The following is a 27,910-nucleotide window of genomic DNA, read 5'->3' as shown; positions in this document are numbered from 1 at the left end:
TGTGTGTGTGTGTGTGTGTGTGTGTGTGTGTGTGTGTGTGTGTGTGTGTGTGTGTGTGTGTGTGTGTGTGTGTGTGTGTGTGTGTAATATTAGCTATGGAAACATTGTTTTGTCGCCCCTTGTGGAGGCTCTCGTGCTCGCAGAAACAAAACAAAGCTGCATTCAAGAGCCCGCCCCAGCAGGGCGGCTGGATGAGAAGACTTCTAGCTCGTAATAAAACGAATATCTTTGCATCATATATCACAGGCTTGAGGAGACATCCGTTCGGTAGCCTTAAATCGGTCCAGTCACGGTGTACAGGGTGAGAAATGCTCCCCATTGTTCCGTTTTCCCCCCTCTGTGCGGGGACGTTACCCAGCGCCACAGATGTTTCATTAGGCAACAGTGCTGCGCGAGCTGCTGGTGCCCACTTCCTGAATTCACAGCAACAGGAGCCCACAAACATTGCAGCGAATCGTTTTTCTGTCGATAAGTAGCAGAGAAGCTCCGGTCGGAACCCCAGCACCGTTGGCTCGGTTTGAGGGGTGTCGCCGCTCCGCTGCCATGGTGGAGACTCCAGCCGGCTGTCTGTTTGAAGACATCCAGTATGAAGACATCCAAGTTGAAACGGTAAACTCACTGAGCTACAGCAGAGGGCATTAACGTTAGTTGGCTCTGCGGTGCCGAGGGGAAATGTCCCGGTACTAGCAGCTACAATAAAACAGCGTAGGCTACTGTTTGTGTTCAACACTTGGGTAACAGACAGGCAGGCAGACATGCTACTTTAACGGACTGAGCTTTAACGTGAAATACAGAGACAGGCGAACACACTTGTGAGCAGACCTATAACCATGACAGAATCCGCCTTTAAACCCCGCAAAACCGTTTTAACAAGCAGAGCAAGGCCTCAGCTCAGCCTCCAGTGCAACAGAACAGTCGAGATATGTGTTCTGGATAAACTCAGTGTAGACTTCTTTAAGTGCAGCAGAGAAAAGGGAAAGCTTAAAGGGAAGAAACGTGAGAGCAGTTAACCCTTGCATCTTGCTCACATGTTGGACACTTATGTTATGCTCGGTTCAAGTTAACATGGTATAGTTTATGGGCTTTAAAAGGAAACCCTAACCTATATTGTCTTTACCTCATTTCCTAGCGATATAGATTATATATCTGATCAACACTTGCAAATACTTGCAAAAAAACAGGCTTATTGCCTAGTAGGTCAACACATACGAGGATTAGTCCTTTGTTTATGATGCAAACATAAACACAGTCAAATAAGATGTATTGTAAGAAAATGGCCAACCAAATACAATTATTATAAAAAAAGATTTAAAGAAATCTATTATAACGTTAAAATAAAGCAATATTTACATGAAATATAGATTTATGTACAATTTAAACACAATAAAATATGTGTGACAACGTCATCATTTATGTAAAACGATGAGACCACATTCATGCTTATCTAGGAACAAATATAAATGAAACATTTTTTTAATAATGATCATTTTGCCACTTGGTTTTCAACTTTATCTCACTATCATCAGGAACATACGGGTGAAACGTGAATGGATACACACACAGAAAACTTGTATCTAACAGTCTTTGGCTATGAAATACACCTCTTTAAGAATCATTTAGCATGTTTATCCTTTTTATTTTATTTTACATATTTACTCAATTAAATGAAAAAAAATCCTTATCCTTAGGAACACTGGTCAATTTGACCTAACCACACAAGGTTTAAACCCCTTCTTCTGATGTGGTGTAAAAAGTACTCAGGATCTTGTATCAGTATATCAGTATGTAGTGTCTCTACTTTAAAGAGTCCTCTCCTGCTGATGTTCAGGTGTATATCAGCATGTAGTGTCTCTACTTTAAAATGTCCTCTGCTGCGGATGTTCAGGGGCCGTATTCACAAAGGATTTTAGGGCTACTAGTAGCTCCTAACTGGCGAATTTAGGAGAAACTCCTAAGCATAATGGGCGTGTCAGTCTTAAATTTAGGACTCCTAATTGTATTCACTAAGAGCAATTCACAAAGTATTTTAGGCCTAAAAGTAGCACCTAAGTCCGGGAGAGCTTAAAAGTCCTCGAGAGGACTCCTAACTCAGTAAGACCTATTCACAAAGAATCTGAAAATGGCTGAGAGACGAAATGTTTGAGACAATGGAAGACTGTGAATTGATCAAGAGATATAGGCTAAATCGTGAGGGTATCAAACTTGTTGTGGAATTAGTGCGGGATGCAATAACATCCCCGACTAACAGGAATAACCCGATTAGTCCGGAAATAAAATGTTTGGCAACACTACGATATTTAGCAACAGGGAAAATGCAACTTTGCAATGCCGACGATTTAGGAATATCGCAACCATGAGTCAGCCGTGCCATAAACCAAACCATCAACGCGCTCTCTAGACCACATATCATCCAACAGTTTATCCGGTTTCCTTTGGACAATCAACAACTACACAGAATCAAAGCCAACTTCATGGCAATTGCAGGTATGCCCGGTGTGGTCGGTGCTATTGACGGGACGCACATAAAAATAATTGCGCCATCAAAAGATGAGGACGTGTTCGTCAATAGAAAGAAAGTACATTCCATCAACACGCAGATTGTTTTCATTCATCATGATAGGGGGACTTGAACGGCGGTATGGGCTGTTATTGAAAGTGTTTAAGTGCTGGAAATATGCTCATTGGATAATAGTTTGCAGGGTGCTTTTGATTGCCTCCTCGATTTAATGCAATTTACGTATTTTTATTGTTTGCTCTCTCTCTTTAACGTGCATATACAACGTCATTATCGTGGTTTGCACAAACTTGTCATCATGCGTGTATTCTGCTAACTGCACTGTCCATAACTATTTGATAGGAATACATTTCTAGCCTAGGCTATTTCCTTGTTTTTCGGTGATTTAGTGGGCTCGTTTGTGGGATGTTGCGGATGAGTTTCACCGAGACCGCCTACTCTGAACAACCAATCACCGTACTGACCGCTTCTAAACTCATGCACGAGAATCAACGTAATCCATAGCAACGGCGCGTCAGTATGAGTAGGTCTCAGCGACTTTGTGAATAACTTTTAAGAAAAAACTCCTATGTAAAATGTTTTAGCGCGAGTTAGGAGCACTCCTAGCGGTAAGATAAAATGCTTTGTGAATACGGCCCCAGGTGTATATCAGTATGTAGTGTCTCTACTTTAAAGAGTCCTCTCCTGCTGATGTTCAGGTGTATATCAGTATGTAGTGTCTCTACTTTAAAGAGTCCTCTCCTGCTGATGTTCAGGTGTATATCAGTATGTAGTGTCTCTACTGGGACATGTCTCCATGCTTTAATGTTCAAAAAGCTCTTTATTTTTCTCATTCTGCCTCATTCCACCCTCTGTCTGAAACCAGAGCCCATGCTGCTCCGATTGGTTAGCTGGCCTGCTCTGTTGTGATTGGTCAACCGCTTAGAGATGTTCCGCCCCAATTACTTAAAATGTGTTGGAGCGCTAGCCAATAGAAGCAAAAGTGTTACATAGTGATGACATTATGTCACAGAAGTAAACAAAGGAGTCCATTGGAGGGAACACAGGGATTTTAGTCTTTGCAGACCATATACAGTTGCAAGAAAAAGTATTTGAACCCTTTGGAATTAGTTGGTCATAAAATGGAGGAAGCCACTGCTGTCCAGAAAAAACATTGCTGCACGTTTGAAGTTTGCAAAAGAGCACCTGGATGTTCCACAACACTACTGGCAAAATATTCTGTGGACAGATGAAACCAAAGTTGCGTTGTTTGGAAGGAACACACAACACTATGTGTGGAGAAAAAAAGGCACAGCACACCAACATCCAAACCTCATCCCAACTGTGAAGTATGGTGGAGGGAGCATCATGGTTTGGGGCTGCGTTGCTGCCTCAGGGCCTGGACAGATTGCCATCATCGACGGAAAAATGAATTCTCAAGTTTATCAAGACATTTTGCTGGAGAACTTAAGGCCATCTGTCCACCAATTGAAGCTCAACAGAAGATGGGTGATGCAACAGGACAATGACCCAAAGCACAGAAGTAAATCAACAACAGAATGGCTTCAACAGAAGAAAATACGCCTTCTGGAGTGGCCCAGTCAGAGTCCTGACCTCAACCCAATTGAGATGCTGTGGCATGACCTCAAGAGAGCGATTCACACGAGAAGAATATTGCTGAACTGAAACATTTTTGTAAAGAGGAATAGTCCAAAATTCCTCCTGACCGTTGTGCAGGTCTGATATGCAACTATAGGAAACGTTTGGTTGAGGTTATTGCTGCCAAAGGAGGGTCAACCAGTTATTAAATCCAAGAGTTCACATACTTTTTCCACCCTGCACTGTGAATGTTTACATGGTGTGTTCAATAAAAACATATAATTGTTTGTGTGGTTTTAGCTTAAGCAGACTGTGTTTGTCTATTGTTGTGACTTAGATGAAGATCAGAACACATTTTATGACCAATTTATGCAGAAATCCAGGTAGTTCCAAAGGGTTCACATACTTTTTCTTGCAACTGTACATGCACACAAACCTATAGAACACATACTCATGTACTCCACTTGTGCCCTGAGTTCCTGTTTCTTAAGTAAAAGTACAGATAATATCGGCTTAATATGCTAAATTATCAAAAGTACTATTTGTGCAAAATGGCTCTCATAAAAGTGTTGCATTATCTTATTCAGTTTGTATAATTGGAAAATGCAAGTTTGTCTATATGGAGCAACGTCGTTTAAAGACATAATTGTATTAATGTAAAAAGTATCTACATGAGTCAAATAAATGTAGTGGACTACAGTGTGTACAATATTATAAAGTAGCAGTAATGGAAATACTCAAGTAAAGTATAAGTACCCCCAAAATATACTTGAGTTCAATACCTGTGCATTGTATCCTGGGTAATATATTGTCATGTCTTTCTTCTTTTCAGGCTGTTGGCAGAGGGACATTTGGAGTGGTCTTCAAGGCCATCTGGAAAGGACAGGATGTGGCAATAAAGACCATAGAGAGTGAAAATGAGAGGAACGCTTTCCTGGTTGAGGTACGGATCCCACTGTTACAACAACACCCCACACTGTTACAGCAACACCCCACACTGTTACAACAACACCCCACACTGTTACAGCAACACCCCACACTGTTACAGCAACACCCCACACTGTTACAGCAACACCCCACACTGTTACAACAACACCCCACACTGTTACAGCAACACCCCACACTGTTACAGCAACACCCCACACTGTTACAGCAACACCCCACACTGTTACAACAACACCCCACACTGTTACAGCAACACCCCACACTGTTACAGCAACACCCCACACTGTTAAAACAACACCCCACACTGTTACAACAACACCCCACACTGTTACAGCAACACCCCACACTGTTACAGCAACACCCCACACTGTTACAACAACACCCCACACTGTTACAGCAACACCCCACACTGTTACAGCAACACCCCACACTGTTACAGCAACACCCCACACTGTTACAACAACACCCCACACTGTTACAGCAACACCCCACACTGTTACAGCAACACCCCACACTGTTAAAACAACACCCCACACTGTTACAACAACACCCCACACTGTTACAGCAACACCCCACACTGTTAAAACAACACCCCACACTGTTACAACAACACCCCACACTGTTACAGCAACACCCCACACTGTTAAAACAACACCCCACACTGTTACAACAACACCCCACACTGTTACAGCAACACCCCACACTGTTACAGCAACACCCCACACTGTTACAGCAACACCCCACACTGTTACAGCAACACCCCACACTGTTAAAACAACACCCCACACTGTTACAACAACACCCCACACTGTTACAGCAACACCCCACACTGTTACAACAACACCCCACACTGTTACAACAACACCCCACACTGTTACAGCAACACCCCACACTGTTACAGCAACACCCCACACTGTTACAGCAACACCCCACACTGTTACAACAGCACCCCACACTGTTACAGCAACACCCCACACTGTTAAAACAACACCCCACACTGTTACAACAACACCCCACACTGTTACAACAACACCCCACACTGTTACAACAACACCCCACACTGTTACAGCAACACCCCACACTGTTACAGCAACACCCCACACTGTTACAGCAACACCCCACACTGTTACAACAGCACCCCACACTGTTACAGCAACACCCCACACTGTTACAGCAACACCCCACACTGTTACAGCAACACCCCACACTGTTACAGCAACACCCCACACTGTTACAACAGCACCCCACAATGTTACAGCAACACCCCACACTGTTACAACAACACCCCACCAGGGCTCGAGCTTAAGGACGTCCCGTCGTCCCGGGGCCGAAAAAAATAGTGTCAGGGAGGATAAAAAATTATTTTGGGACGAATTTGGGACGAGAGTTAAAATAAAAATACCCTGCTAACTCTACTACAAACGGCGATGAAAATGAAATCGACTGCACGTTGTGTGTAGCACACAATTATTAAACCTCCTTGTCAACATAAACACACAAAACATTTAGCAACCTGCGAAACACACACACACACACACACACACTCACACACACACGCAGGCAGACAGACAGACAGACACACACACACACACACACACACACACACACACACACACATACATACGTAAGCTGTGCCCATGTGCTGTCAGACAGCCGCACAGCTGGCTGTGCCCGCGAATTCCTGGCCCGCAAATTCGCGGGTCTATCTACAGTAGGCTATGTACTGAGTGTGTGTATTTCGCGGGTTGAGTGATGTAAAATGACAATGGTATCCCGTGGAGGAATTCTGAAATGTTTTACCGTTACATCACAAAAACGCACAGCAGAACCAGACCCTGGAGCGCCGGCCTCTTTATTTACTTACTCCACTTCATCCCCTATGGGTAATAAGGCTGAGATGAGAACCCTCCATCGTATTTAGTCCTTAGCAATATGCTGCGCCTCTCCCCATGTATGGATGGGTACCGAGCCCCGGTATTAAACGGGCTCCGCCCGGCCCGGAATTATTAAAGACAGTGGTAACGTTAAGCTCCGACGCTGACTTTTTATCGGTAGGCCTACTGGAGACATTTAAAAAATATATGTCATATGTAGTATTGCTACATAAACATTATATCGCAGTTTTAGTTTATCCAACTCCGTTTCTAATATGCAATAAGACTACAACATGCGTCTATGATGTATTTTCGAGCTTTCCAATCCAGACGCGATCTCTCTCTCCCGTCTGTGTGCGAGGGGGCGGGGCAGTTTGTAAAGGTCTCCTGACTGTGTTACAGACTGTCATCCTGGTTAGTGGTTACTCTGGGTTCTGTCTTCAGGACAGAGTGTTGGATTTGTTTTGATAATTGGATGGGACTTGATTTGATTCAATATTAGTAATTTTCTCGTTTGTGTGTTTGTTTAAATATATTTGGCCTTTGTCATGTGATTGACTGATTTACTCAAATAAAAAGGTTGATGAATTATCATCTAATGATTCGTATGATGTTTTATTTATGTTATAGGTCACTTTGAATGATTTTAACTAATGATAAGTAGTAGAAAAACTAATGTTTTAAATTCGGGACGGTCCACATTAATTTCGGGACGGCTTAGATTGTATTTCGGGACGGTTCCGGGAGGATGGTGAAAAAAGTTAGTCGAGAGCCCTGCACCCCACACTGTTACAACAACACCCCACACTGTTACAACAACACCCCACACTGTTACAACAACACCCCACACTGTTACAGCCACACCCCACACTGTTACAACAACACCCCACACTGTTACAACAACACCCCACACTGTTGCAACAACACCCCACACTGTTACAACAACACCCCACACTTTGAGTGAAGATGGCTGTGCTGCCCTAACAGTAATTGGTTGTCTCTAGGGATGGGTATCGTTTTAACGGTACTACTACTTTTATCGATGCCGCTTATCGGTCCGGTCTTTTAACGGTACTCTTATCGGTTCTTTTGGAGAAAAAAATAAGATAAAATAACTAAACAAATTGTGAACAAAACTAACATTGCTTTTTATTTAAATTAAATACATAATATTTCACATCAAAAGAAACAACAATGTTTCAACAACTCGTATTAAATAACCTGATGACAGAACTGTAAACAGAATAGCTGAAACTTTAACAAAATAAATAACTCAGTTACCTCTAATCATTAACCCATGTTTGTATAATGCAGTTAACTCTGTGTGTTGCTGCTAGCATACATAACACCTGACGTGGAAACGTTCCTCGTGGATGGGGCTACAGAGCTACCAGAAAGACAGTTGAACCCGGTGCATTTCTCCGTCTGGATGTGGTGCAATTTTGCTAAATGTTTAGACAAATTGCTCGTGTTACCGCCCTTACATGCTAAACTCTTATTGCACGAGCATCGAGACGGCTAAAGTTGAACCACACCTCGGAGTGCGTTCTCTCCGCCATCTCCTCCGTGTGTGTGTGTGTTGCTGCATGAAGCAGCTGCTTGTGTGAACCGCCCCGCCCCCTCCCAAGCAGGCGGGGGAGAGAGAGATCACTCGTCTGGATCGGAAAGATCGAAAATACTAAAAATAACGCATTTTGCAGTATGTTTTCGTATTAGAAACGGAGTTGGAGACACTAAAACTGCAATGTAATGTTTGTGTAGCAATAATACATTACATTACATTTAGCTGACGCTTTTATCCAAAGCGACTTACAATAAGTACATTCGACCAGGAAGATACAACCTTGAAGAAAACAGAATCATATAAGTACATCAGGTTTCATAGAGCCAAACATTTCAAGTGCTATTCAAATGGCTTTAGATAAGCCAGTTCTTTATTAGTATATAAGTGCTCTGTTAGCAGTGCTTTGTTAGTAATTCTATCTCTCGAATTGGAGTCGAAAGAGATGAGTTTTCAGTCTGCGCCGGAAGATGAGCAAGCTATCTGCTGTCCTGATGTCAATGGGGAGCTCATTCCACCATTTTGGAGCCAGGATAGCAAACCCACGTGTTTTTGCTGATGGGAAGCTGGGTCCCCCTCGCAGTGAGGGTGCAGCAAGCTGTTTGGCTGATGCAGAGCGGAGTGCACGTGCTGGGGTGTACGGTTTAACCATGTCCTGGATGTAGGAAGGGCCAGATCCATTTGCAGCTTGGTACGCAAGTACCAGTGTCTTGAAGTGGATTCTAGCAGTTACTGGAAGCCAGTGAAGGGAGCGGAGGAGCGGCGTGGTGTGGGAGAATTTTGGAAGGTTGAAGACCAGACGAGCCGCTGCATTCTGGATAATACATATGACATATATTTTTTTATATGTCTCAAGTACCGATAAAAAGACCGATAACGTCGGAGCTTAACGGTACCACGGTCTTTAATAATTCAGCCCTGGGGGCCCGTTTAATACCGGGGCTCGGTACACATCCCTAGTTGTCTCCATATAAGTCTCCACATTTGTTAACTAGAGAATATCCTGTATCTTGCTGGAGACAGATCTCAGAAGATCCCACATGAGGAATTCAGTCTTCACTCTATTAGCTTATACAGTACAAGTACACACATGCACAAACACATGCATTTTTCACCTGAGAGGTGTAGGAGTGAATTGGTAGCCATGTTTTGGCGCCCGGGGGTTCAGTGTGTTTTTGTTGTTGTTCATACTGGCACTTGAATCAGTCACCTATTGGCTCTAATGCCAAGTCCCACATCATGTTCCACTGTAGATCTCATAGACAGACAGTTATTCATGTATTAATGTGTTGATGGTAATAAGTGTGTTTTTGTTTGTGCACAGCTCCGCCAGCTGTCCCGGGTCAATCACCCCAACATTGTTAAGCTGTATGGCTCCTGTGACAATCCAGTGAGTATCACACACACACATACATACATACATACATACATACATACATACATACATACATACATACATACATACATACATACATACATACATACATACATACATACACTATCATTCTCTCTCACACACATACACACACTATCATTCTCTCTCACACACATACACACACTATCATACACACACACACACACACACACACACACACACACATACACACACTATCATTCTCGCGCGCGCACACAGTTACGCTAATAGCTTGTATGATGTGTGTGGTACAGGACAGAATAATGAACCAAAGAGATCATCATCAGGGTTTCTGATAACGTGTGCCAGAGCTGTTAATAAGGATTTAGCGGACGCTATTGTCATAAGTGCCTTACAATGAGTGCATTCAACCAAAGAGATGCACACTCAATAAAGTAAGAATCGTGCAGGTGCATTAGCTTCCAATGAGCCAAACCATTTAAGTGCTACTGCATTAGCTTCAAATTAGCCATATTATATTATCCTAATGGAAATATTGCAGTGTTGAAGAGAAGTCCCGGCCTACAAACGGTATTCTTTGATACAAGTACTGTAGAAAAATAAAACCATGATAATTGTGATATATGTTTATATATAATGTGAATCATGTTTTTTTCCCTCTTATATTGCAAATCCTATTGCAATTTTAGTCAAAAATAATTCCAATTAGTTATTTTTCCCAATGTGTGTAGCTAAACCACGTAGAGTACTAGCTGTGTTCTTATTTCATTATGAGCATGTTGGGGGTATGGTTGCATGTGGTAACAGTAGCTTAGCTCAGAGAAAGTTCCAGATGGGCCTAATTTCAGTTTTTTCCTCTCAGGTGTGTCTGGTCATGGAGTACGCAGAATGTGGCTCGCTATATAACTGTAAGTCCTAGCATGTCTATGAAATATTCTAGTTAATGTATGTACGTTGATATTGCCTCAGCTTTTCTGAAACTCACTCACTGTTACACTGTTCCTTTCAATGATGTTTTAATGATCTTCTTCCCTTCTTTTCCATTATTCCTTTTTGATATTCTAGAAAGATCCAAAATGGATTTGCTCTAAAATGACAGCTTCTCCTGTCAAGTATTTATCTGATTGTTTTCTTCCCTTTCTTTCCCTGGTGGTCCCAGTGCTGCACAGTGCTGAGCCCCAGCCCCACTACACAGCGTCCCACGCCATGAGCTGGTGTCTGCAGTGTGCTCAGGGGGTGGCCTACCTGCACTCCATGAAGCCAAAGGCCTTAATCCACCGGGACCTCAAACCACCAAAGTATGTCATTAAAGATTCAAAGATTGAAAGGTTAATTTCATATGCACAATAGCTACAGTGTAGCTGTTAGAAAAAAACATTTTAAGTCCCAGGCTTCCACCAGTGTAAAACGCAACATATTTAAGAGATAAAGAATGACGGGAGTAAAACAGTGCTCATTTTCTGAATACGCTTTTGGTGAGGTGCCCTCAATAAATGCTGTTTAGGATTAAGAGGTTTTCACTTTTGTTTCTACAACATAAAATATGTCAGTTAGTCCCCCACTGGTGAATGTCTGAAGCATTAGGTGACATCAAATCAGCGGTTGCTATGGGTAGATAAATGAGACGTCATCTCTCCAACCATTAGCCATCTTTAGCTTAGCGGTGGTGACGCTAAGTCATTCAAATGTGATGACGTTTGTTTGAAGCTTTTTACTTCTGTTTCTTGCAGTTGCGCTTAGCATTTTTTAAAGTGTGTTCTATACTATTATTTTTCTGCAATATTCTGAAATCCAATGGTAAAATCCCATTGCTTTTTGTCGAGGGACCCCTTGCGATGCAAACCTCCGGTTCAGCCTATAAAACTACGTCAACACTGCAACACTCTATATTGGTCTGTCCCTCCATCCACAAAAAAAAAATATATCTCCACATCTTTTGAATAGATTGCATGACATCTGCAGATATTCCTGGATCCAGGAGGACACCTTGTGATGTCATTGTTTGGTCCCAATAAAATGCTTTGATTTATGACCAATTGCGTGCAAAGATATCCGATGCAAACTCGAACATCAATCCCACATGAGCTTATTAAAAAGTGTTCTTCTCTGGTCTTTAACCCCGTCCTCTGTACTGTTTCAGTCTGCTGCTGGTGGCTCGTGGTACCGTGCTGAAGATCTGTGACTTTGGAACAGCTTGTGATATTCAGACATACATGACCAACAATAAAGGCAGCGCAGCCTGGATGGCCCCAGAGGTGTTCGAAGGTGAGATACAAAACACTGTCACTCCCCAATGTGCTCAAATCCCTGTATCTTTAAAGAAAATTCAGATTTTTTTCAATTGTGATGGCTTTAATCTCCTAATTGTGTAGTGCATCTTAAAGGTCAATTCTGGGTGCAGTGAATTGTGAGAGTGTAATGTAGGCTTTTTAGTGAACCTTCCTCGCATATGCTGTACATTAAAAACTATGGAGACGAGTGCCTCTTAAGCATGTGTGCGTCCCCTACAACATCGTTAACAAAGAAATTAACACAATCCAATAGTGATGGAATAAAATGTAACACGTTTTTCTTCGGTTGACTTGTAATACGCAGATTTAGTCCTAATTCAGCTTGTATGACTAGATTCAGTTCATAGGCATTACCAGCTTCATGTTGACCTGTATTTCCCATACATCTGAAGACCTGAAGCAACCCTCCCTGTGCTGTGTGTCCTCAGGCAGTAACTACAGTGAGAAGTGTGACGTGTTCAGCTGGGGCATCATCCTGTGGGAGGTCATCACACGCAAGAAGCCCTTCGACGAGATCGGCGGCTCGGCCTTCTGTATCATGTGGGCCGTCCACAGAGGTGAGCACCATCCTTACACTGTTACTTTACACTCCATTCAGCAGACGCTCATCCAAAGCCACTAACAATAAGTGCATTGAACCCAGCAGTGCATGGCTTTCAAAAGCTTTCTTCCTCTTTTTGTGGAAAAAGGTGTGTTTGTTTTTTTGTCAGCATGTGAGCATGGCACATTATGGCTCAGTTTCCTCATGACTAAGCCTGTATCAAGAAAGTGTTTTAAAGCAGACTTCAGTGGGAGTTGAAAGAAATGATACAATTCGTCAGCAGGACAGCTCTTTGACCAGTTTATTGAAGAATTTCAACAGCAGACGGAAATTTGTATACTTTCTTCTGTTGTGATGTTAATGGGGAGCTCATTCTACCATTTTAGAGCCAGGATAGCAAACAGGCATGTTTATGCTGAGGGGTACCTGGGTAAAGCTCCAAGTGAGGGAGTATCAAATGCGATTGACCAATGTAGAGCAAAGTGCACATGCTGGACTCTATGGTTTAACTGTGTCCAGGATGCAGGAAGAGCCTGATCTGTTCACAACTCGGTAGGCCTGTGTCTTGAAGTGGATCAGGGCAGCCCCCAGCCAGTGAAGGGAGCAGGGGTTCAGTGTAGTGTGGGAGAACATGGGGAGGGTGAAGACCAGTCAGGCTGCTGTATTCTGAATCAGCTGTAGAGGTCGGATGGTGCTTGCATTTAGACCAGCCAGGAGGGAGTTGCAGTAGTCGAGACGGGAGATGACAAGAGCCAGGACCTGGAGCAGGACCAGGACCAGGACCTGGAGCAGGACCAGGACCTGGAGCAGGACCTGCTGATGGAGCCAGTGTTCCTCAGCAGGGAGTTTGACATCCAGCTTACTGAGTGTCTGCTTCCTGTGACGCAGGTACGCGGCCCCCCCTGATCAAAGACCTTCCGGAGCCCATAGAGACCCTGATGACGCGCTGCTGGGACAAAGAACCCAGCCAGAGACCGTCCATGGAGGAGGTGAAGAACACCATGAGCAACCTCATGAAGGTATGTGTACAGGATTAACAAAATCATTATTTTTAGTGTGAATCATAGGTGTTATGAAGCAAACTCGGAGCTAATGAGATCTGTTAAATCAAGCAGCGATCACATCAGATTAGAGAAACACAACCTTTGAAGACAGAACTATGACGTTAAACATAACAATGGGATGAAATATGAACAAACCATAAGCAAATCAAGAGAGAGCCATTGACTAAGATATGGACACAAGTAGAGATAAACACTTGTTTTGGTGGGTTCAAGTCCCATACTGGAATGTTTTGTATAATTTGACCTGAAAATATTCATACAAGATGTAGAACATAACCTTTAATTAAATAAGATTCAAAGAATTTAAAGGCTTTATTTTTCATGTGCACAATAGCGTAGTTTTTGCCAATTAAAATCTTAAATTGCAGGCTCCTCTAATAATGACCCTAACCGTAACGAAAAGAACAAGACATACAAATAGTAAAATAGATAAGCAAGTAAACCGCAGGAAATTTACATGTACAGAATTACAATTTAATTTGACATTTTGTTGATGTTACATTAGCATTAATACTATAATAATATATGTAGATGTGGAAAGTACTTTAAACCTTGCTATAAATTCATTTTATAACAAGGAAATTATTTTAGAATTGAGTGTTCTCTTTCGATTGGGCAGAGGTGGGGGACTCGAGTCACATGACTTGACTCAAGTCGCATATTTTTGGACTTGAGACTTGCTTGACTAACATTGATAAAAGACTTGACTTCGACTTGGTATTCATGACTTGAGACTTGACTTCAGTGTTTCCCCTAGGTTTACTGCTTTAGGGGGGTGCTGGCATTGGGATATATATATTTTTAAATCCTCTGGAGCAGAGAGAGGAGCTGTGGATTATTGTTATTGATTAGTGCATCAGTGTATCTTAGGGTCAAAAACACTAAACTCACAACTTAAGATGAAAGCGTTTAGTTTATTTAATAAAAGAGCAGATGTTCAATTATATTAAACAATTCAATTATTTTAAACACCTTGAATTTCAGGCGGGGCGCGGGCAAGCCCCCATGAAGTGCGCCGGACTCAGATGAAAATATTCGTGCTGGCCAAACGGCGGTACTACACTTCCGTTTGGTTGCCAGGCCCGGAAACACTTTTTCCCATTGACTTACATTGGGAAAGAGTGGTCTGTAAATCGTTGGATCATTTTTTTTAAACTAAATAGACTACCCAGTATGAACACTTGTATAGCCCTTATTAAAAACATTTGTTCCTCAAGTTGTACAAATGTGCTAATAACGTTATTCTGAGAGTTATTTCCCTCTGCATTATGAACGCGCATCTAACCCACGGGACCGCGCCGCCCGGCACGTTCATTACGTGTTCAGTATTAAATGAGTTGTACCTTTACCCATGGATGCACAATAAGAACGGACCCATATCGCCTTACTGCCAGCCCACGGAGCTGTAATAATGGATATATTGCACATGTTTGCTGTAATTCATCATTTGTAAAATATTATGGGCTGTATGATGTAAATCTTGTATTAAATAAAGTTAATATTACCGACGTAGATTAACATCCCTGTAGCTTCTTATTGCACTAAGAAGCTTATTGCACTGTGTATATATACAGCGCAATAATTATTTCATGCTAAATTAATCGCTGTTGCTTGGATATCACTAGATCCTGTTACAGCGTAATATAAAAGTACATAACTATTGATGTGTAAATTAGCATAATTACTAGCTAGCTGCTAACTGCCGCCTCGTTAATACCAAATCCATCATAATAACAATCCAGTACCATGCTGTCATGAATGTGCGGTGCTGTTACGTGTACGCAAGTTGAAGTGCTTGATGTGAACGAGCATTTTGGTTAAAGTTGCGCATGCGCTATGAGCGCACATACGGGTACTTCTCAGGCATGCCGGGTAATCTGTGACGTTTCGCTCTCTCAAAAGTTGGGCCATTTTATCATCACGCGCCTGTATCGTTCGCACGAGAAAGTTACCGGAGTGCCCAGTAGGAAGTGGAGCGCACAGGAGACAACCGTTTCAGTGCAGACTGTCATGTTTATGTTGGGAAATGGCAGTGCATACATTATTTTAGATATATTTCAAACTCGGACTCTCATTCACTTCATGAAATCGCTACAGCACCAGGAGGCAGTGGGACGTGTAACTCCGCCTCTTAGAAGTGCAGCACCAAAGAGCTGTGCCTTTTTACGCAACGCCTTCACTGTGTTTACTTTCATTAGAACAGCTGAAGAGCGACCGCAGGCTGCTACGTGTTAACCACACACACACACACACACACACACACACACACACACACACACACACACACACACACACACACACACACACACACACACACACACACACACACACACACACACACACACACACACACACACACACACACACCTCTACACACATCCAACTGCCCGATTAATCCCCCTATTACTCGTTTTATGAAGGAGATTTCCGGTCACTAAGGCGCATGATGTGCTCAGCTCTGCGCTGTGTGTGTGTTCGTTGTGGTTGTGTCTGTCCGACAACGGCATTTGATTTCAAATTACCATGAACAGTAATTGACACACATCTGGCCAACTCCATATTCATATGTGGGTGTTCCCAAATAAAATAAATGTGTTTAATCTTAATGTTGCACTGTGCACACAAACACACACACACACACATCATGCACCCTGGTACATACAGTATTCCGTTGTATTGGCTTTGATGCAATATTTCTTTGTGCACAGACACAGTTAGGAAAACAATGACACAGTGTCACATGGGAGCACCTTAGACAGACCATGGAGGAATGCTGTGACCCTGCTGAAGGGGAGCCAGGGCAGGAGGCTTAACATGTTGATGTAACATGTGTGTCGTACTCCTGTTATCCCTTTAGAGCCCTTTTAGAACTTATAGGGTTAACATTTCAGCGCCCCACTCTCCATTGCTGTTTATGTTGAAAATAAAACTAACATTTTCATAACCACAATATTTGAACTGATTTAAATGTGGAAACTGGGCTTATTCATCAGAACTTCCGATGACTTGACTTGTATTTTGCTTGACCTGAGCAATGACTTGACTTGACTTGCTTGACTCTCACCACAGTGACTTGGGACTTGCTTGAGACTTGTAGGTTAAGACTTGAGACTTGCTCATGACTTGCACATGTAGGACTTACTCCCACCCCTGCTGCTTTGTGAAACTGACTTAACAGCCGGCATCTAAAGGGTCGTAATGTTATTAGCATTAGCAGTTAATTATTTAAATAAAGGAATTCAAATCTGTTAACTAACCTAAGCAGAACCAGGCTAGTCTTGAGAAAATTGTTTCCATTGTGAATTAGGTCCAGCTTGTTTTAAAATGAAATCCTCCTTGTTTACGCCCTGATATAACCCACAGCTCAGTACACACAGGTTGGAATTGATATTCTCAGTTGTCACTCTGGAAAAGGAAAAGTATAACTGTGTTCTAAACGTGTTGGAACCGTTCATTCAGTGGGTTAATAGTGGGTTTGTACCAAGAATGTTTCTTCACGGATCCTTGTGAACGTGTTGTGTTCCGCAGTACTTCCCTGGCTCTGATGAACCTCTCAAACTGCTGCACCAGTCCTCAGCCAGCCGGAGCGGCTCCTCATCCGCCACCAGCACAGGTAACTTCTCCTGTCTGAGTCTGGGAATGTCTCTACTGTTTCGCGTAGACCAATCAGAATCAGAATCAGAATCAGAATCAGAATACCTTTATTAGTCCCACAGAGGGGAAATTTGCAGCGTTACAGCAGGAAAGAGCCACAGACAGCTTAGTGTTGCATATCTGAAATGCGTTAAAAAAGTACTAAGTTATAATATAATAAACAAACAACACAACAATATGCTAAAAAAGTACCAAGTTATAATATAATAAACAATATGCTAAAAAAAGATAAAAACAAAAAGAAGTTACATAATTTAAAAAAATACAGATAAAAAACAAATCAAATCTACAAATCAAATCCTGTAGCAGTTCTTAGGATTTAGCAGCCCGGTATATATTACAGTTATTAAAGATGCATATGTATATAAAGTATATATTGCACATAGTTTGATGTTATTTAACAGCAGCAAGTTACACAATCTAAAAAATACAAGATAGATACCTTGTAACAGTAACAAGGGTTTAGCAGCAAGGTATAAATTACACAGTTATTAATGGCATATATATTGCACATATAGCACATATTGCACAAAGTTGGTTTGTATTTAGCAGCAAGGGGTGTTATAGTCTGTGTTGTGGTGTGTGTAGGAGGGTCTACTAGGGGCAGTGCTGGTTGTAAAGTCTGACCGCTGCAGGAAGGAAGGACCTGCGGTATCTCTCCGTGTGACAGGTGGGGTGCAGCAGCCTGTCGCTGAAGGTGCTGCACAGTGAGGACAGGGTGTCCTGGAGGGGGTGGGACATATTGTCCAGCAGATAGGACAGCTTGGCTGCCATTCTCCTGTCTCCCACCACCTCCACAGTGTCCAGAGAACTCCCCAGGACAGAGCTGGCCTTCCTTACCAGTCTGTTCAGTCTCTTCCTGTCAGCAGCCGAGATGCTGCTGCCTCAGCAGGCCACACCATAGAAAATGGCTGATGCCACAACAGAGTCAAAGAAGGTCTGAAGGAGTGCTCCCTGCACCCCGAAAGACCTCAGCAGAAAGAGTCTGCTCTGTCCCTTCTTGTACAGAGCAGCATAATTATCAGTCCAGTCCAGTTTATTGTTCAGATGAACACCCAGGTATTTGTAAGATTTCACAATCTCAATGTCCGCTCCCTGGATGTTCACTGGTGTCGGGGGGGAGTGTTGGCGCCGTCTGAAATCCACCACCAGCTCCTTGGTCTTCGCTGCATTCAGCTGAAGGTGGTTCCTCTGGCACCAGAGGGTGAAGTCCTGCGTCAGCTCCCTGTACTCCCTGTCGTACTCGTTGGTGATGAGGCCAACGATCGCGGAGTCGTCAGAGAACTTCTGCAGGTGACAGGTTGCGGTGTTGTGGGTGAAGTCTGCAGTGTAGAGGGTGAAGAGAAACAGTGCCAGCACCGTCCCCTGGGGGGCACCCGTACTGCTGATGATGGTGTCTGATTGACACTCCCTGGTCCTCACGTACTGTGGGCGGTTGGTGAGGTAGTCCAAGTCCAAGGCTATGCAACTCTATTGTTGATGTGAAAGCTAAGGGCTAGGGGGCGGACATTTCACTGAGCTATTATTCTCCGGGGGAAAGACCCACTGGATCTCTCTCCGGCCTGACCACCTTCTGTTCTGCTGATTTGTGTTTACTGGGTAGCATTTTAGATTTACTCCTCAGATATAGGCCGGCCATGGAGTAGAGTGGTCTCAGTCAATGTGTTCTTGGACATGATGACTAACCCCCACAGAGATTGAATGTAAGTGTCCTGAGCAGATGCACCTTGCCTCTGTCTTTATATGAATGTGTGTGAATGGGTAAATGATGACTTGTATATGTAACATCACTTTAAGGGGATGCAAAGACATGAAAAGTGCATTATAAACTCCATTTATCATTAATACATTTACTCATAGGATAAGAAAGATCTATGCTTGACACCATGGGGTACTTGGCTCAGGAGACCGCATGGGGATTTGAAATAAAAATGATGCGGAGTTCAGATGGAGACATGTTGAAGTGCTGTTAGTGAAAAGGTTGTCACTCTTGCCGGACTGCTTTCCAGTTCATGAGAAACACGAGGGTCACCGGTGCAAGGAGGGTTGCTCCTGGATAGAATTTAAGTAATACTGTTACAGGTTCTCTTTGGAGGATTGTTTGTGTGCCCAATGACAGGAAATGCTTGGACGGATTCAGAAAAAGATGGCAGATGTAATTTTATCGGTACACTTGGTCAAAAAAACTGGAGCCGTTATTTTCCGTGTTTATTTGAATGGAGTTTGGTGAAACAAACCCCAGCTCACAGCGGGACTGTACCTCTTGCGAGTTGATAGAGGAAGATTTCTACAGAACAGCTGATCCAAATAAGTTCATGCACTCCCCCGTGAGATAATCAAAACTTGAAACACACACACACACACACACACACACACACACACACACACACACACACACACACACACACACACACACACACACACACACACACACACACACACACACACCCCACCCCACTCCTCAGTCATTGAAGTGTCTCCTGATCCTCCTTTGCTGTGTGCAGGCTCGTATGCTGACTACACCATGAACAGTAACCGCAGTGACGAAAACGCAGAGCACAGAAACTCAGTGGGCAGAGATGAGACCCTGAAAAGCTTCGAGGCCAAATTCCCTCTGCAGTTCAAACCCTCCAAGGTAATGAGAGCAATGAGAGCGCACACAGTGACATCACAACATCACACTCTGTCCTTCTGATCTGAACCTTCTCCTCCCTTGCAGACGGCCACTCTGCGTTCCAGTCTGTCCAGGGTCTCCAGTGTGGACAGTCAGCCGGGACGTTCTCAAAGCCCGCCCCAGTCTACCAGCCCTGGGACTAACAGCAGCCAAACAGAGCTGAGGATGACATTTAGTCCCACAGGTAGGAAACCTCATTAGGATAACTGAAGCTGCATTCAGTCAAACACATTTCAAAAAGGTAAAATACTTTTTAAGCCTACAAATCGTGTGTGTGTGTGTGTGTGTGTGTGTGTGTGTGTGTGTGTGTGTGTGTGTGTGTGTGTGTGTGTGTGTGTGTGTGTGTGTGTGTGTGTGTGTGTGTGTGTGTGTGTGTGTGTGTGTGTGTGTGTGTGTGTGTGTGTGTGTGTGTGTGTGTGTGTGTGTGTGTGTGTGTGTGTGTGTGTGTGTGTGTGTGTGTGTGTGTAGTCCAACGTTCTGCTGCCCTACTTTCCCCCTCTCCTGTATTCTCCCCTGCCCTGATTATGTCTTATTTTCGTCTGAGGGGTATACTGAGTAGTGCTTATATATACAGTGTGTGTCTTAGTTTTATAATGTTTGTTTTTTTAGCTTCAACTCTTGGGTCCTTTGACTGAATTATGAACACATCTGAAAGGTCTATTGTGTTTCTTTTTCAATGGGCCAGCATACGTTGTCTATACTCCACCAATGTATTATACTCCAAGCCTGATTGATAACACATATTAAAGACCTGGAATATCTTTGGGAAAACTGACATATAACTTTTCCTAAACTTTGAGTCTTGTTGTACTGCCCACAATGCACCACTAAGGGGCCTCACATTGCAGTATGTGTGTCCATGCATTCTGCTTCAAGAGCTCCTTTACATTGACAATGACTAAGTATGTGTCTTTGTGTGTATGTGTTCAGCTACCAATGGTTTAGAGGGCTCCATCCCCCTGGCCTACCTGAAACTGGATCATCAGTTACAGGTAAGTGGAAAATACATTTAACAAAACCTTCCACTAGTCACCAAGTAGAAAAAACAGTTAGTGTTATATGGATGTTCATTGTTTAATAGAGAACTGGTGAATATGTTACATTGTGGTCAGGCTGAACCTGAAGGCATTTCAATTCCTGTTTACTTTTCTCTTCCTCTCAACATTACCACCCTTAGAATAATTTGTGTCCATGCTGCCGGATGATTTATTGATTTGGATAACTTATAAATGTACACTCACCGGCCACTTTATTAGGTACACTTTGCTCCCTTTTGCCTTCAGAACTGCCTTAATTCTTCATGACATAGGCACAAGGTGTTGGGAACACTCCTCTGAGGTTTTGGTCCATATTCAACCCCACCCTCACTTTCCTCCCTCATGTTAACCAGGTCACAAAAACCGCCTTCTTCCACTTTGAGAACATTGCCCGCATCAGACCTCCCCTCTCATCGACCGCTGCTGAAACTCTGATCCATGCCTTCATAACATCCCGACTGGATTACTGCAACAGAGTCCTCTATGGTTCATCTGCATACACTCTCAAAAAACTTCAATATGTCCAAAACTCCACTGCCCGTATTATGCTCACCTCCACCTGACGCTCCGACCACATCACGCCTATCCTCCACCTCCACTGGCTCCCCATCAAACACTGCATTGACTTCAAAAGGTTACTTCTCACCTACAAAACCAAAAACAACCTTGCCCCCCCCTACCTCTGTGACCTAATCCAACGACACACCCCCAACCGTAGCCTCAGGTCTGCTGAAGCTAACCTTCTGCAGCCCATCAGGACAAAGCTCTGGAGCTGGGGGAAGACAGGGCCTTCGCTCACTCCCTTCCCAGTCACATCCGAAAGGCCAACACTCTCACGTCATTCAAACAATCCCTCCAAACTCACCTTTTCACTCTTGCCTTCAACTCCTAATCCACTAGCCCCTCGGCCCTATTCCACCTAGTTTAGCACTTTTTACTTTTATTGTAATTGTTTTTCTTTACTTGCTTTTAAAGCGCTTTGAGCACCACAAAAAGCGCTATATAAATAACATTTATTATTATTATTATTATTATTATATTGACATCATAACATCACGCAGTATCTGCAGGTTTGTCGGCTGCATATCCGTGATGCAAATCTCTGGTTCCACCACATCCCAAAGGTGCCCTATAGGATGGAGATCAGAGGCCTGTCCTACGAAGCAGGATTTTCGCTTAGCGGGCTAACTTCAGGGAAAACTCTGGGTTTCCGGTCCTACGATGCTGGTTCTCTTTTTAGCAGGCTAGATCTCCATGGTAACTTATGCTGAGCGGCTAACCTGCCCCGGAGCAGGTTAGGTTGCAGGCTAAGAGCTCAACTCAGTGAAAGCACTGCCTGCTGACCAATCAGAGCTCAGTGTGCGGAGTTTAAAGCGATCAAGTCATATTAAAGGAGAAAGGAAATACAGAAAAGCTGCCGTTGCAGGAAAGACGGCCGGCAAAAATCACCGACTGTGTGAACGTGAACATAAATAGAATATCACCTCCCATCTTCAGAGCAATCTGACTATTATAACATTAGCGTTAAGAAAACTTAATTAAATATCTGCCACAACATAAGTAACCGGATCAAAGTAACAGTACAGTCCGCGGCATATCAAATAATGTATCATACATTTCCTTATCTGAGTCAGCTTCTTGAGTCGTATCTGGCCGTGCAACACTCATAGTGTCACATAGCCTACTGTATGCAGAAGTATTATTTGAAGCAACACATTAAGTTGACGAAACACTCGAGTCAAATGTAATTAAAGTCAGATCGTGTCTTAGACGGGGCAGTGATATCATAAACCTGTTAATGTACGCATTCAAACACTTTTTCTTTTACCAGCTGTATTCACCTTGCAGGTGCAGCTATGTGGCTTTTATCCTGGATAAAGTGTTTAAGTCATGGATGTTTAAAGTTTAACTTCTTCATATTTGACTAATATTATAGTTGACTTTTCATTCAGGAAGTATGACGCGCTGCGCTGTCCGTACGCTTCTCCATGTTTGTGATTGGTGGAATGCTCCAAATACCACCCCTTTCATGTGAACGCGCACCTAACTAGATAGGACACGGCTGGCTTGAGCGATCCACTTGATAACCTGCGTCGTAGTACAGTTTAGCGAGAGCGCGTATGTTTTGGATTAGGCCAACCGGCTAACTCAAACATATCCAGGTTAGATTGGTCCAGCTTCGTAGTACAGGCCTCTGGTGACTGTGGGGGCCATTTGAGTGAACTCATTGTTATGTTCAAGAAACCAGTTGGAGATGATTTGAGCTTGACATGGTGTTATCCTGCTGGAAGTAGCAGCATTTAAGAGGATATCCCCCACACCATTACACCCCCACCCCCAGCCTGAACCGTTGATACCAGGCAGGACAGACCCATGCTCTCATGTTGTTTACCACAAATCCTGACCCCACTGTTCAAATGTCGCTGCAGAAATGGAGACCCATCAGACCAGGCAACATTTGTCCAATCTTCTATTGTCTAGGTTTGGTGAGCCCGTGTGAACTGTAGCCTCAGTTTCCTGTTCGTGGCTGAAGGAGGGGCACAGTGTGGTCTTCTGCTGCTGTAGCCCCTCTGCTTCAAGGCTCCACGTGTTGTGGTTCAGAGGGTCTTCTGCATACCTTTGTTGTAACTAGTGGATATTTGAGTTACTGTTGCCTTTCTATCATCTTGAACCAGTCGGGCCATTCTCCTCTGACCTCTGGCATCAACAAGTCTCCCAGAGAACTGCCGCTCACTGGATGTTTCCATTTTTAGGACCATTCTCTGTAAACCTTAGAGATAGTTGTGTGTGAAAATCCCAGCAGATCAGCAGTTTCTGAAATACTCAGACCAGCCCGTCTGGTACCAACAACCATGCCACGTTCAAAGTCAATTAAATCACCTTTCTTCCCCATTCTGATGATCTGTCTGAACTTCACCAGGTCGTCTTCACCACTTTTTCCTATCTCTTATTTTGTTGTCATCTTCTATTTGTGCTTGTGAACCATCTTTGAGAGTTATGAGAAGCGCTATAAATGTGATGTTGAAGCAGTTTTAAAAGTGTAGAATTGGAGGGTTAAGGATTTTGTGCCTAGCTTATGCACTGTATTAGCTTTTCATAGTATTCCTCACATGTAGCCCTTGTTAATGTTAGTGTTGTGTCCCTGCTGTGGATCAGTGTGTTTACCAGCGACCTGTCCCTGTGTTTCAGCCCCTGGCTCCCTGTCCTAACTCCAAAGAGTCCATGGCGGTGTTTGAGCAGCACATCAGCATGGCTCAGGAGTATTTGAAGGTCCAGTCAGAAATCACTCAGCTCCTCCTAAAGAAGTAAGTCCACACCTGCTATTACTTGATTTCGTATATGGTATATATTTTAAACTATGATCAAATCCAACCGTCTGTGTTTCCAACATACAGTGTGTTTGGTTGATATTGTGTATTTGCTTGGGTTGTGGGATCAAAATTGAACTATGGATTAGTTCAATATTCAAATTGAAGGAAGCACAGTATTTCATAAAGGGTTAGGGTTTAAATCAATTTGTGTGGAGCTGCAGAGATATCCAGGCCTACACATATTGTTCCATAAACAACAAAACATATTTGCTTGGTAAAGATACACTAAAAAGGATCACACTATGTTCATTCAACTATATTTTTCAATAGAAGTGAGAAATACGAGGCTAAAATGATCATTCGTTTCTATTTTGTCATTGTAATATCAGTCAAAAAGAATAGCTTTTTGTTTTACCAAATTGTGCAGTCCTATTAAAGAGTAGAAACAAACTCTCACTAACCTTGCTGTCCAATCAATGAGTTAGCTGTTGAGTCATGTGACTGCACCAGTGAGAACAATTGTTTTGTTTATTAGAGGGAGATGAGAAAATGAAAATAAATCCAAGTACAGAGCTGGAGTCAGGACGTTGTTAGCCTAGCTTAGCATAAAGACTGGAAGCAGGGGGAGACAGTACGTAACTCTCCTCCTTGTTTTTTACGCTTCTGTTTGTGCAGGGATTGACAGTGATCTGTGAGGCTGGGCTAGCTGTTTTCCTGCTACTTCCGGTCTTTATTCCATGCTAAGCAGCCTTGACTTCTTATGTCACTGAGATGAAGAAGGCCAAATGAAGCAAAGAAATGTAGTTCCAAACATTTCTGTGTTGTCCTTTTTAGGCGTATGTTGTAAAAAAAGAATTGGTCAAAGCACCATAACTTCCATGATCTTCATTTGTCAGACACGATCGGTTGTTTCAGTGAACAGCCAAATGTTGTGTTATGTTCAATGTTGCAAGGTATTGTGGGACGACATAATCTCCTTTCCTTTCACAAAGATGGTCCAGTGTTTCCTCAGCTAAAGGAGATTATAATGGAAGCATTCCTTTCCTATCATCATGGCTGACACTGAGATATTTCAGGGTCATTTCCCCTTTGTTAGGAACCTTCCTAAACCAAAGTACTTTTTAAGTTGTTAGCCTAGCTTTGCATAAAGACTGGAAGCATGGGAGACATGTAAGTAACTCCCTGTCAAGCACTTTTTCTCTCTGCGCGTTGGTTTGAAAGTGATCTTGACTAGCTAGCCAGATTCCTTTTCCTTCTAGTCATCAAGCTATGCTAAGCTAAGTAGCCCTGACTTCTCATGTCACTGTTATGAAGAAGGCAAAGTGAACCAAAGAAACGTATAGTTCCAAAAATGTCAGTCCTTTGAGAAGTTTGCTGCAGTCCAAAAATGTGTCAAAAGAATTGTTACTTTCACGAGCAGTGTTTCCGATAACATTCAATTGTTTCCATGAACGGCCACGTTAAATGTTGCAGGTTCAAAGCATTGTGGGACGGCATTATCCTCTTTCCTATCACAGAGGATGGTCCTGTGTTTCCTCAGCTAAAGGAGATTACAAAGGAAGCATTCCTCTCCTATCATCTAGAGATCTCAAACAGCTCTTATCATGGCTGACTCTTAAAAACTTCCGGGTCATTTCCCTTTGTTAGGAACGTTCCTAAATATATAACACTATTTGACGACAATCCTTTAGTCAGGGTGTTGTTAGCCTAGCTAAGCATAAAGACTGGAATCAGGGGTAACGGTATCTAACTCCCTGTCAAATTGTGTTTATGTTTGTGCATGTGTTAAGCTATGCTAAGCTAAGTAGCCCTTACTTGTCATGTCACTGAGATGCAGAAAGCAAGACAAACAAAGTCAGCATAATTCCAAAACTGTTGGTGTAGTCCTTTGAGACTCAGCACCTTCTCCAAGACAGAGTACATAACATTGTACGCTTCATATTTCATGCAGAACTCTGTACTGCTGCCCTCTGTACGTGTTAGTGATCCAGAAATGATCCAACGGTGACAGTCAGATTTCCTGTCGGTAACGCAGTTTTCCCTGTGTGCAGAGAGAGCCTGATGTCGGAGCTGGAGCAGGAGCAGAGGGAGCAGCAGAGCTCCTCTCGCCTCATCCAGGAGCACGGCAAGCTGCTGGAGGACAACAGCAGCCTGTCTGCCTACTGCCAGACCCTAAGGGGCAAGCTGAGCCTGGTCCAGAGCCAGAACCAGCAGCACAGTTAGGGCTCGCCTCCGCTGCTAACCAATGAGAGGACTCACTCCATGAACTGAGCATACAGTAGGGAAGCCCGTTAACGCATCAAAAAAAGGATAACTGGTTACGAAGCGGGTCCAACACTGGCTCAAACAGACTTCCACTTTAGGATTTCTTTTGTTTTAAATGTTTAAAACTTGTATTTTTTTTAGGTACAATTCTGATCTTATGTTCAAAGCAAACATTTACAATCATTTCAGTTTATCTTTAAAAGAAATACCGTATTTTAGTTTTTTTAGATCATGACATTTAAACAACATTTTAAAACACTACGTCCATGTCTGGGCCTCATACATTTTATGACCATAACAATTCATATGAAATTTGACATTTCACGTTTGTGTTTGTATTTTGATAATATGTTCAAAGCAAACATTTACAATATTTTCAGTTTGACTTTAAAATAAATATGAGCAACTTTTGTTCTTCTTAGATCATGAAATGTAAACAAAAACAAAAGAAGCTACTAAATCCACGTCTGGGCCTCCGTACATCTTCTGACCATGAAATCGAATGTTCTTATTGATATTACATGTTGGTGATGGAATGCTGGGACCAAGGACACCCATATGAACTCTAAAATGGAACCAAAGGTGTCATGTGGTGGGAGGGGGGGGGGGGGGGGGACTTGCCTTGCCTTGCCTTATAGCCAGTGAGTGTTATTTTTGGTGTATTTTTTTTTAGAAAAAGTAACAATTTGTAAATTCTTACTTTTCTATATTCAGTTGATCACACCCGTTGTATTGTGTTTGATGAAAAAAGGAAGGGAATTGTGGGCCGTATCATTTTAAACCAATTTGACTGTGAATACAAGCCTTACCAAAGGCTTTCTGCTCCAGAGACACGGTGCCTCGGAGCCAGAGGAGAGCTTTGTTAACGGCTGTTTGAAATGGAAATAAGTGTAGAATAATGAACCTGACACACATTTCTCTATCTGTTTAACTTTCTTTTTACACAGTTATATTTCACGGAATTATATTAACATTATTCTGCACTGCACTTATTTGGGTGAAAGAAAGCACGTGTTTTAGTGTCACTTGGTGCTTTCACTGACCGTGAGTTACTATGGGATGGATTGGTCATTTTAATTCATTTCTTCAGACGGTGCCTAAGGATTGTTCCTGTACAGTTCATTTTTTTCATCTCAGTTTATTTTATAAAACATTTGTCCTGTGATTTTAAAAATGTACATACTGCAATATATGCTTTTAGAAAGTAAAAACAAGGTTTGTACGA

The 27,910-nt window shown here is 42.8% G+C and overlaps 1 protein-coding gene across 1 annotated transcript; it reads left to right on the top strand.

Annotated features, from left to right (window-relative positions):
* Positions 1 to 124: 124 nt before the first annotated feature.
* Positions 125 to 27,910, top strand: LOC307013893 (mitogen-activated protein kinase kinase kinase 7-like). Its single transcript, XM_079641497.1, has 14 exons — positions 125 to 609; positions 4,926 to 5,036; positions 9,798 to 9,863; positions 10,711 to 10,756; positions 11,008 to 11,146; positions 11,989 to 12,113; positions 12,568 to 12,696; positions 13,569 to 13,699; positions 17,273 to 17,357; positions 19,903 to 20,033; positions 20,118 to 20,256; positions 21,003 to 21,064; positions 24,299 to 24,414; positions 26,472 to 27,910. The coding sequence occupies exons 1-14, from the start codon at positions 544 to 546 to the stop codon at positions 26,641 to 26,643; spliced, it is 1,518 nt and encodes a 505-aa protein (XP_079497623.1). The 5' UTR covers positions 125 to 543; the 3' UTR covers positions 26,644 to 27,910.

This window comes from Notothenia rossii, assembly GCF_949606895.1.
Source record: "Notothenia rossii genome assembly, chromosome: 7".
Classification (NCBI taxonomy): domain Eukaryota; kingdom Metazoa; phylum Chordata; class Actinopteri; order Perciformes; family Nototheniidae; genus Notothenia; species Notothenia rossii.
The sequence above is the reverse complement of the archived record's forward strand: the minus strand, read 5'-3'. Positions and strand labels throughout refer to the sequence as shown.